At 40.2% G+C, this 12,235-nt stretch overlaps 1 protein-coding gene across 2 annotated transcripts; it reads left to right on the top strand.

Moving 5' to 3' along the window:
* Positions 1-482: 482 nt before the first annotated feature.
* On the top strand, positions 483-10,515 carry LOC120032358. 2 transcript variants are annotated; one of them, XR_005473816.1, is made up of 4 exons: positions 483-947; positions 5,554-7,107; positions 7,724-7,956; positions 10,468-10,510. XR_005473816.1 is itself a non-coding variant. In XM_038978400.1 (3 exons), the coding sequence occupies exons 1-3, from the start codon at positions 815-817 to the stop codon at positions 10,472-10,474; spliced, it is 258 nt and encodes an 85-aa protein (XP_038834328.1). In that variant the 5' UTR covers positions 483-814; the 3' UTR covers positions 10,475-10,515. The 2 variants fall into 2 exon arrangements, 1 of the variants encoding a protein (XP_038834328.1); XM_038978400.1 differs by lacking the exon at positions 7,724-7,956 and having other exon boundaries at positions 5,554-5,671; positions 10,468-10,515.
* The last annotated feature ends 1,720 nt before the right edge of the window (positions 10,516-12,235 follow it).

Below are 12,235 nucleotides of genomic sequence, written 5' to 3'. Positions count from 1 at the left end.
TCTGTTTTTTTGTGAAATTTGCCCTTTATTAACTATTATTAACTATACACCTTTATTATGGCTATGAGTTTATTACGGATTGACCAGTAAATACATGACTTACAATGTTTGAATAAGAAACACTTAATTTAGGTCTACTAATAATACATCATAAAAGCCTTATTAGCTATATACACACTTGCAAATGAGAAAATAGAGGCTAATATGTGTACCTTTTTTGAATCTTATTTAATGTATCATCATCTTATATTAATTTGCATTAATCAACACATGCATCTTTGCCTATATGTACGCAGTACGCTTCATAATGTCATATTAATCTAAGTGTTTGAAAGCAATGCACTTTTCTGTCTGAAAATAAAACTAATATTTTCCTCAACTGCATTATGCACTCAAGTCAGCAGATGGCGATGTGTGTCTAGTAGTGGACGGCACAGTTCTTTTGGCTGTTTAAAATACAACAACAGATCCCACCTCTTGTAGCTTGCTGCTATCCGGCATTTCCGGAACGTTGAATCTTTTTAGACCTTTTCGGTATTCTAGTCACTGTGTGATTTAAATACACTTTTATCATATCTATTAGTTACCTCATGAATTTCATATTGTCATATTAATCAGCAAGCTGGCTGACACCTATAGGTTATCTTCAACCTAGATTAGCACTAGCCTAGTCGCTAATGATAGCTAGCTAGCTAACATCCCCGACCATTAGCTCACTGAGCTACTTCCCCCTTGCTAAAGAAAAGGACGTCGACTGGACAGACACGCTCTCGTGAAAAAGGAGGAGGTAAAAAGTTTTTTTGGGGAAGTTACAATGAAAGAAGAGGAAGCTTTCAGAGTGAAAGAGGAGGAGGATGCAGTGGTTGGCGTGAAAGAGGAGGGTGAGATGACTGTCTCATTGAAAGAAGAGGAGGGTGACGAAGAGGAGACTGGAGATCTTAACACCAGTGAGTAGTCTTAAAACGGGCAGAGACTTAAACTGATGTGTGATTTTAAAGTGGCATCCCACTGAAGTTCTACACTTGAATATGTTGTTCTGTTCTGTACTGTAGGAATTGTTAAATCCACACTCTGTAAGATGTTTAGCCTATACCATCAAAGAGGGCTACCAACAAAATATTAACAATGGATCAAATGCATCCTATGCCATTGATGTAAATATTGTAGTTAGATATGACATTTTTGGACGATACCAATGTCCGATATTTTCTTAGCCAAAAAAAACGATACCAGTAATCAATATTTACAATTTTAGCGGCCTTTTAAGCGTTTTAGTACAGTTAAATAGTTAACACACACACACATGGACGCAGCGGTCTAAGGCACTGCATCTGCATCTCAGTGCAGGGTCACTACAGTCCCTGGTTCGAATCCAGGCTGTATCACATCCGGCCGTGATTGTGAGTCCCATAGGGCGGCGCACAATTGGCCCAGCGTCGTCCGGGTTTGGCCAGGGTAGGATGTCATTGTAAATAAGAATTTGTTCTTAACTGACTTGCCTAGTTAAATAAAGGTTACATACACACACCACATTGACCAAAAAGTTATTTTACGTATGTCCCCATTACCAGTAAAACATAATCAAAACCTATTTCTTTCACTTACTTGCTGTGCTGTTTCGTTGTTCATTTGTTCAGTCGTTTCATTCTCAACCAGGATTTCATCATACATGTCAAGCAGTTAAGTTTCAGCTCTGTCTGTCCTTGGCCTCTCTTCCTCGATGCGCACTGTCACTGTGTACCATCTTGTCCAGCTTCCATCTTGTCCAGCTGTGTATGTAACATTTCACGTAAACCCTGTTTCTTGTCTGCATCGATGTAGCGGTCGTAGTACATAGCATCGGGCATGGTGGCGACACAGTAAAGAGAGAATGCCACCGAATCGCTTGTTCACAGCCTGTGACGGCAGTTTTGTTGAGCAGGCACTTCAATGCCATGACAGAGGGTATCACGCCTGCTGCAGGCGCAGTTGATGAGCTTATTTCTCGAGTCAGTTGTTCGAATGGAGCTAGCTAGTGTGTTCATGTTTCCAAGTTTCAAACCTGTTCTCAAATGACATTGAAATAGCAGCAGCGATATGACAACCAGCACATTCATGATCATGCAATACGACTTTCCTCTGTATGAAATCCTCGACGACCCACTGTGCTGTCAGACTCAACATGCTCATGGGGCTGATATCGCTGTTCCAAATGTCAGTCGTGAAGCAAATAGCAGTGACGCTATTACTGTGTAACTCCGGTAGGGCAACATCTGAAAAATAGCGCACTTGGTAGTGTGTGCCGGTGCTCGACCAGTTGGCGAAAGCCAACATCACCCACGACAGAGAACAGTTGATTGTCAAGGGCAATGAATTCAATTATGTTTCAATAACACGGTACCTCATTTTGTTTACCTGTCGGCCCCAGCCTTGAACTCAGGTCCTGTATGTATCTAACTGACCCGCTCTGCCCATTCCTCGCATTTACCCATTGTTGTCTTAGCTCTCCTGATCAACACCTGTGATTGCTTTATGCCTCTCTCTAATGTCAATATTCCTTGTCTACTGCTGTCTTGGCTAGTCTTTACTGTTTTATTTCACTGTAGAGCCTTCAGTCACGCTCAAAATGCCTTAGATAGCTCTTTCGTCCCACCCCACACACATGCAGAGACATCACCTGGCTTAACTTGTCCCTCCAGAGACGAAACCTCTCTCATCGTCACTCAACGCCTAGGTTCTCTCCACTGTACTCACATCCTACCATACCCTTGTCTGTACATTATGCCTTGAATCTATTCTACCACACCCAGAAATCTGCTCCTTTTATTCTCTGTCCCCAACGCACTAGACGACCAGTTCTTATAGCCGTTAGCCGTACCCTTATCCTACTTCTCCTCTGTTCCTCTGGGGATGTAGAGGTTAACCCAGGCCCTGTAGCCCCCAGTTCCACTCCTATTCCCCAGGCACTATCATTTGTTGACTTCTGTAACCGTAAAAGCCTTGGTTTCATGCATGTTAACATCAGAAGCCTCCTCCCTAAGTTTGTTTTATTCACTGCTTTAGCACACTCCGCCAACCCTGATGTTCTAGCCGTGTCTGAATCCTGGCTTAGGAAGGCCACCAAAAATTCTGAAATTTCTCCTTCACCCAAATCCAGATAGCTGATGTTCTGAAAGAGCTGCAAAATCTCTTACAAATCAGCTGGGCTAGACAATCTGGACAATCTCTTTCTAAAATTATCCGCCGCAATTGTTGCAACCCCTATTACTAGCCTGTTCAACCTCTCTTTCGTATCGTCTGAGATCCCTAAAGATTGGAAAGCCGCGGTCATCCCCCTCTTCAAAGGGGGTGACACTCTAGACCCAAACTGTTACAGACCTATATCTATCCTACCCTGCCTTTCTAAAGTCTTCGAAAGCCAAGTTTACAAACAGATCACAGACCATTTCGAATCCCACCGTACCTTCTCCGCTATGCAATCTGGTTTCCGAGCTGGTCATGGGTGCACCTCAGCCACGCTCAAAGTCCTAAATTATATCATAACCGCCATCAATAAAATACAATACTGTGCAGCCGTATTCATCGACCTGGCCAAGGCTTTCGACTCTGTCAATCATGGCATTCTTATCGGCAGACTCAACAGCCTTGGTTTCACAAATGACTGCCTCGACTGGTTCACCAACTACTTCTCAGATGGAGTTCAGTGTGTCAAATCGGAGGGCCTGTTGTCCGGACCTCTGGCAGTCTCTATGGGGGTGCCACAGGGTTCAATTCTCGGGCCGACTCTCTTCTCTGTATACATCAATGATGTCGCTCATGCTGATGACAATTCTTTGATCCACCTCTACGCAGACGACACCATTCTGTATACTTCTGGCCCTTCTTTGGACACTGTGTTAACAAACCTCCAGACGAGCTTCAATGCCATACAACACTCCTTCCGTGGCCTCCAACTGCTCTTAAATGCAAGTAAAACTAAATGCATGCTCTTCAACCGATCGCTGTCCACACCCGCCCGCCCGTCTAGCATCACTACTCTGGATGGTTCTGACTTACAATATGTGAACTACAAATACCTAGGTGTCTGGTTAGACTGTAAACTCTCCTTCCAGACTCACATTAAGGATCTCCAATCCAAAATTAAATCTAGAATCGGCTTCCTATTTCGCAACAAAGCATCCTTCACTCATGCTTCCAAACATACCCTCGTAAAATGGACTATCCTACCGATCCTTGACTTCGGCGATGTCATTTACAAAATAGCCTCCAAGACTCTACTCAACAAATTGGATGCAGTCTATCACAGTGCCATTCGTTTTGTCACCAAAGCCACCACTGCGACCTGTATGCTCTCGTTGGCTGGCCCTCGCTTCATATTCGTCGCAAAACCCACTGGCTCCCGGTCATCTATAAGTCTTTGCTAGGTAAAGCCCCACCTTATCTCACCTCACTGGTCACCATAGCAGCACCCACCCGTAGCAGGCGATCCAGAAGGTATCTTTCACTGGTCACCCCCAAATCCAACTCCTCCTTTGGCCGCCTTTCCTTCCAGTTCTCTGCTGCCAATGACTGGAACGAATTGCGAAAATCACTGAAGCTGGAGGCTTATATCTCCCTCACTAACTTTAAGCATCAGCTGTCAGAGCAGCTTACCGATCATTGCACCTGTACATAGCCCATCTGTAAATAGCCCACACAACAACCCCATCCCCATATTGTTATTTATTTTTTGGCTCCTTTGCACCCCAGTATCTCTACTTGCACATTCATTTTCTGCACATCTATCACTCCAGTGTTTAATTGTTTGTTTGCCACTATGGCCTATTTTCCTTACTTCCCTAATCTTACTACATTTGCACACACTGTATATAGACTTTTCTATTGTGTCATTGACTGTACGTTTGTTTATCCCATGTGTAACTCTGTTGATTGTGTCGCACTGCTTTGCGCTATCTTGGCCAAGTCGCAGTTGTAAATGAGAACTTGTTCTCAACTGGCCTACCTGGTTAAATAAAGGTGAAAAAAAATAAAAATAAATTGGTGCTATTAATCGATTAATCGACTGCTCGATCCACACAGCAGACATAGTGGGATAGGTTAGGAATGCTGTGTTGCACGTGTAGCGCAAATTTTTATGTGGTGTCATTACGTCATGTACCTAGGTTATATAGGCATGCACGTCAGCTTTGACATCGGTTTTGCACATCGGCGTTAAACTAGACATCGGGTCGATGTTGGCATTTTTAGCTAATATCGTCCGATTCCGATATGTTCACCGATATATCGTGCATCCCTAATTGTAGTTCTCAATATCTATTTCTGCTCAGCCTAAATACATGACATTTCATGAGAGAACAATTAGATTTGAAGCTCTACATCATTTGTTTTTTCATTCTCAATTGTGTTGATGGCCACCAAGTAAAAAAAAAAAAAAAGAGAAGATGAGCCTAAATGTTCTGAAAAGACAGGTTATTAAGGGATCTGATTTGGATTGAACCTAATAGGATGTTGGATTTATCATGTGGAGGTTTCATTCAGGTCTCGCTGTTTAACTGCATACTCTGTCTTTGGCAGGAGAGAGACCAGACTCTCGCTCTAAGAGTGGGAAGAGTCCTTCAGAGGAACCAGACCTAGAGAAGCCCAAACCAGCCAGACCACATCAATGCTCCCACTGCGGAAATAGTTTTACTTGGTTAGTGGACCTGAAAAGGCATAAGAGTATACACACAGGAGAAAACCTTTACCACTGCTCTCAGTGTGAAAAGTGAGTTTCAACATCACAGTCATTACAATTGTACCAGAGAGTATACACAGGTGCAAAACCACTGCTTTACCACTGCTCTGACTGTGGGATGAAGTTTGCGCTGCCAGGTAATTTGAAAAGACACCAATTGGCACACACGGGAAATAAGTATTACAGCTGTGATCAATGTGGGAAGAGTTTTACTACATTCAACTCCCTGATAAACCATCAGCGAATACACACTGGAGAGAAGCCTTACCACTGCTCTGTCTGTGGGAAGAGTTTTAATCAACAAAGCAACCTGAAATCACACCAGCGGAGAGACTCAGGACAGAAGCTTCATCACTGCTCAAATTGTGGAATGAGTTTTACTACTCTAGGGAATAAAACAATTAACCAGCGAACACACACAGGAGAGAAACCTTACAGCTGCTCTGACGGGGAAAAGTTTTGCTAGATTAGATGGACTGATGGTACACCAGCGAATACACAGAGCAGAGAAACCTTTTAGCTGTGATCAATGTGGGAAGACACTCAGTCAGCACATCAGGCTCTACACAAGAGAATACACACAGGGGAAAAGCCTTATCACTGCTCAGACTGTGGGATGAGCTTTACTAACTCAAGCCACCTGGCAGCACATCAGAGAATACATACAGGAGAGAAGCCTTATGGCTGTGATGAATGTGGGAAGAGTTTTGTTAATTCAGGATCTCTGATTAAACACAAGCAAACCCACACTGGAGAGAGGCCTTTCCATTGCTCTGAATGTGGGAATTGTTTCGTTAGGTTGGCACATTTAAAATTGCACCAAAGAATACACACAGGAGAGAAGCCTTACTACTGCTCTGAATGTGGGATGAGTTTTACTCTGGCAAGCAACTTAAACAGCCACCAGTAAACACACCGGAGAGAAGCTGTACCACTGCTCTGACTGTGGGATGCGCTTTACTTTCTCAAAAACCCTGACCATACACCACAGAGCACACATGGGAGAGAAGCCATATCACTGTTCTGACTGCGGGAAGTGATTCACTCAGGAACCCTGGTTAAACATAAGAGAATACACACTGGAGAAAAGCCTTACCACTGCTCAGACTGTAGGATGATCTGTACTTCTAAGGATTTAGTAGTTCACCAACGAATACACACCAGAGAGAAGCCTTGTGGTTGTGATCAGTGTGGGAAGAGATTCACTCAATCAGGAATCCTGATTAAACACAAGAGAATACACACAGGAGAGAAGCCTTACCACTGCTCTGACTACGGGAAGCGATTTGCTCAATCTCAGCAACTGGAGAAAAGCCTTATGGTTATGATCAGCGTGGGAAGAGATTCACTCAGTCAAGAAGCCTGGCTGAACACAAGAGAAAAACACAACACTGGTGCGTAACCTTCCCACTTTTGTTAGCACAAGCAAGTTGATGATAGACCAGCGGACACACAAAGCCGTGCCTTACTGTGACTGGTGGGAGTTTTGCTACCTCAAGCTTTCTTAAAGTGCATTATTGTGGCCTTCATCAGTGTGATCTAATGCACGGTCAACAAAGTGCCAGCCCTCTCAAAACTTGTCAGCCTTTATTAAGAGTTACAAAATATTGAACATTGGGTAATAAACTGTATTTGTGGGGTTGGGCGGGGGGATTGTTTCACCCTCAGCGGGTTCGAGGAAACCAGAAGCATCCTGTTTTCAGGGGAAACACAAAATAGTTTTACGGCTGCTACGTTAGGTTAGTGTTGTTTAAACATTGTAGTAGTCTTTTTTTTCAGCATTGTTTTAAATGTTTTTTTTATCAATAAATGGCCTCAGGCATTATTCAACACTAGTGATATAGGTTGATGCTTGCTATTGTAGAGTGGAGACCAGGCCTGCCTCCAGGATTACATGCCTTAGGGGGCATTTTAAATCCATGGGGGGGGGGGGGGCACTAGTATTGATAAGGCACTAGGCCTTATTTTTATTTGCAAAACAATTTCTAACAGATTTTTGCTTTTTTCAAGAGTCACTCAATTTCGGCTTATGCCAATTTCTGGAGGTCACAGTGGGGCAACGATATTTGGCTTTCCCATGGATCTGAACGCTGGTGTCACTACAATGAAAAATACCTTTGGTGGTAATATTCTACACTCGGAATGTGACCCCTTTGGTCACTTTATTTGTCTTGTAATCTGTTACAATGACATTACGCTCATTACTGTACACTTCTACGGGTACAACACCAAACATGAGAATGGTGAGTTGCTTGAATCTATAGAGAAACATATACTTCATTGGTTATCTACATTTCCAAATTCGTTATTATTGATAGGAGGGGACTTTAACATTACCATAGATAATTCAACTGATAGATGGCCCCCAGGTAGGCCAACCAATCAGAATTTGGCTTTAATACTTTTTATGGAAAAGTTTGATCTTACTGATATATGGAGAGAAAGGTTTCCGGCTGACAGATCATTTACTTGGAGTAACAAAACAGGTTCCAGACAATACAGAATAGATTTTTGACTTATATCCAAATGTATTGATAGTGAGTGTGTTACTACAAATATCTGTACTACTCCCCTCACAGACCATAGGGCCATTTACATTGATATCAAAATATTTACCCCTGATACTAACCTTGGTAGAGCATCCTACTGGAAGCTAAATAGCTCGTTATTAAATAATGATTTAGTTAAGTTTGAGGTTAAAGATCTGCTTTCACACTTTTGGGAAAGGGCTTGTGAAGAAAAATCTTATTGCAAGAACTGGGAGCTCTTTACATTTGAGGTGTCCAAATACCTTAGAAAATATGGTAGTAATATTGCTAAGACCAGAAGAGCTGAGGAGGAAAAGGTGATCATTAAGATAACTTCCCTTTCTCAGAGGTCCCCAGCCGGCCTCTCGGGTGAGGAGAAGATGGAACTGATTGAGTTACAAAATAAACTGGATAATATATATAGATTAAAATCAGAAGGAGCCTTTATTAGATCTAGGAAAAAATGGATTGAGGAGGGAGAACATAATTCATCCTATTTTTTAGACTTGAGAAATGTCACTCTACAAATAACACTATCCATAAGTTAAACATTGATGGTGTTATTACAGATGACCAAAAATGATTTGCTAAATACTGTAACAATTTTTACAGAAAATTGTATAGCTCTACGTACTGTCAGGAATCCACAGATATGTTTTTTGACTCACCAAATAAGGTTCACTCTATCAGTGATATAGAATCTAAACAGTGTTGAACAAAGTTGAAGAGATTATTACCCATTACATTAGGAAAACTGTTGTAATGAACATGTATGAGCATGGTGGGCTTAATTTTCTGGACTTTACTACCTTAAATAATACTTTTAAGATCAATTGGATAAAACAATTCCTAAGAAGACCCACTTCTATGTGGAATTTTATTCCTCATCATGTCTTCTCTACTTTTGGTGGCCTTAACTTCATGTTGGTTTGCAATAATAATATTGACCAAGTTCCAGTGAAACTTTCTGCTTTTCATCGGCAGGTTTTCTTGTCATGGTCCTTAATTTATAAGCATCATTTTTCTCCACACAGATATTATATATGGAATAATCGGGATATATTGTATAAAAATACTTTTTAGAATATTGGTTCCGAAATAATATCCTATTGGTGAGCCAACTGGTAAACGCAAAAAAGTTAGGTTTTGAATTAGACCATTTGCATTTGTGAATATGAAATGTACCTAATATTATTAGCAGTTGAATTAAATATGCTACATCTTTATCAATGTCAGAATTTCTGAAATAAATCATTATATCAAAACCATTAAATAGTACAACCGGTTCTATTTTTTTGTAACAAAATTCTGCATGTCAATCCCAAAAATTCTACTATAAATACAGGCAAAAAACAAATGCAAAATGGTCTCCTCCATTCCACAGAAATCACATTTATAGTCAATAAATTATATGTAACATTTTAAATGAAACTTCCTTTACCTTGTTACTGATACAATATTTGTTAGCAATTTTCCATGCTGTCCCCCATTGTATATCACCATTGATATTTGACCAAAATAATCTTGCTGAGGGAATTGTAGTATCACAAACAATATTCCTAGTCTATTTATTACTACATTTATCTTTGATGGTAATATTGCCAATGAATATATTTTCATGTACCACAGAGGAATTTAAAAGAGATTACAACCCCCCTTGAAATCGCATCAAAAACAATTGCATATTCTTTCGGGGTTATTGTGATTTTAAACTTATCAAGAAATTCCCCAAATGAGAGTAGATCTCCATCCTCATTCAGTAACTGACCCACCAAAATAATTATATTCTCAAACCAGTAACGAAAAAAATTTGACTTATTTTTAAATCGTATATCTTTATTGTTCCATAGAAAGTATCTGTGAGGGGAAAAATTGTGTTTATACACTAACATCCAAGCTAAAATTGCCTGCTTATGGAATTTGGACAATTACATACATCGAAGCAAAAATTCTAAACCACCAACAGAGTCAAGTAAATACTTAGGGAAGACATTCCAAATACTCTTCTGGTTCTACTTCAGAATTCAATTTATTTTAAAATTATTATTTAGAGTATTGAAATCTAAAACATCAAGACCTCCTTGTTGATCGGCTATGATCGGCTATGAAAAGCCAACTGACATTTATTCCTGATTATTATTTGACCATGCTTGTCATTTATGAACATTTTGAAAATCTTGGCTCTCTCTAATTTTCTCCTTCTCTCTTTCTTTCTCTCTCTCGGAGGACCTGAGCCCTAGGACCATACGTCAGGACTACCGGGCATGATGACTCCTTGCTGTCCCCAGTCCGCCTGGCCTTGCTGCTATTCCAGTTTCAACTGTTCTGCCTGCGGTTATTTGAACCGCCACCTGTCCCAGACCTGCTGTTTTCAACTCTTAATGATCGGCTATGAAAAGCCAACTGAAAATTATTCATGATTATTATTTGACCATGCTTGTCACTTATGAACATTTTGAACATCTTGGCATAGTTCTGTTATAATCTCCACCCGGCACAGCCAGAAGAGGACTGGCCACCCCTCATAGCCTGGTTCCTCTCTAGGTTTCTTCCTAGGTTTTGGCCTTTCTAGGGAGTTTTTCCTAGCCACCGTGCTTCTACACCTGCATTGCTTGCTGTTTGGGGTTTTAGGCTGGGTTTCTGTACAGCACTTCGAGATATTAGCTGATGTACGAAGGGCTATATAAAATAAACTTGATTGATTGATTGATTGTTCTTGGATATTAGTGAGAATATCTTTCCGTAGATAGTGAGGCTTGTTCCTCCAAATAAAATTATGAAGAATCTTATCTAAGTCCTTTACAATTTTAAGGGATAATTCAAGTGATAACGGGACATAAACCGAGCTGGATAACCCTTCAGCTTTGGACAATAACACCCGACCGTATAACAAATTATCTCTCAGCAACCAGAGGTTCAATTTATTCTTTGCTTTCTCAATAATGGAGTTAAAGTTTAATTCACTCCTTTGTTTTTCATCCTTGCATATAACAATTCCAAGATAAGTAACCTTATCTTTAATTGGGATACCCTAAACTTCCTGTAAAACACAATACTTGAGTGGAAATAAGACTGACTTATTGATATAAATTTTCAAACCCGAAACTAAGGAAAAGTCTTCAATACAGGAAACTGCTTTAGAAACCTCATTCCTGTCTCTTAAAAATATGGTGGTATCATCAGCCAGTTGACATAGTTTAAATGCATTGCCAAGTGCTGAAACACCTTGAAAATTCCCTTTCTTGATATGAAAAGCCATCATTTGAGTAACCAATATAAATACAAATGGACTAATTGGGCAGCCCTGCCTAATGCCACAGCCAACATCAAATCTTTGGGATGTCCAGTGAGCTAATTTTACAGAGCTAGTACAACCACTATACAAAGTTTTAAAAAGTCACCAAACCCCAAAACTTTGAACATAAACTCATGTTCTACTGTGTCAAAAGCTTTATAAAAATCAACAAACATAAGAAAGCTATCATCAAGGATGAGGTCATTATAGTCAATCATATCTAAGATCAACCTGATGTTATTACTAATGTGTCGACCATGCATAAAACCAGATTGTTCTTCATCAATTATATGATGCAAGCCTTGTTTCAACCTCTTAGCAAATACAAGGGCAAATCATTTCACATCATTATTCAAAAGGCTAATGGGTCTCCAGTTGTCTATATAAAGACTATCCTTATTAGGTTTGGGAATCAAAGTAATTACACCTTGCTTTAAGGAAGCTGGTAACTCCCCTTTTTCTATTGATTCTTGAAACATAGCAAGAATGAAAGGAATCAATTTATCATTGAATGCTTTATAAAACATGCCTATTAAACCATAATTTCAATGGACCTATTGTCCTTAAGGCTTTTAATACAGTCGTTTATCTCAATTTCAGATAACTCATCATCACAAAAATCCCTGAAATCATTATCTATCTTCTTAGTAATGTTTGCTACATTGTCTAAGAAAAGATCCATATTGGAAGTTGACTGGG

Source organism: Salvelinus namaycush, chromosome 39 (assembly GCF_016432855.1).
Source record: "Salvelinus namaycush isolate Seneca chromosome 39, SaNama_1.0, whole genome shotgun sequence".
Taxonomy (NCBI): Eukaryota; Metazoa; Chordata; class Actinopteri; order Salmoniformes; family Salmonidae; genus Salvelinus; species Salvelinus namaycush.
This window is presented reverse-complemented; position numbering and strand designations above follow the sequence as displayed.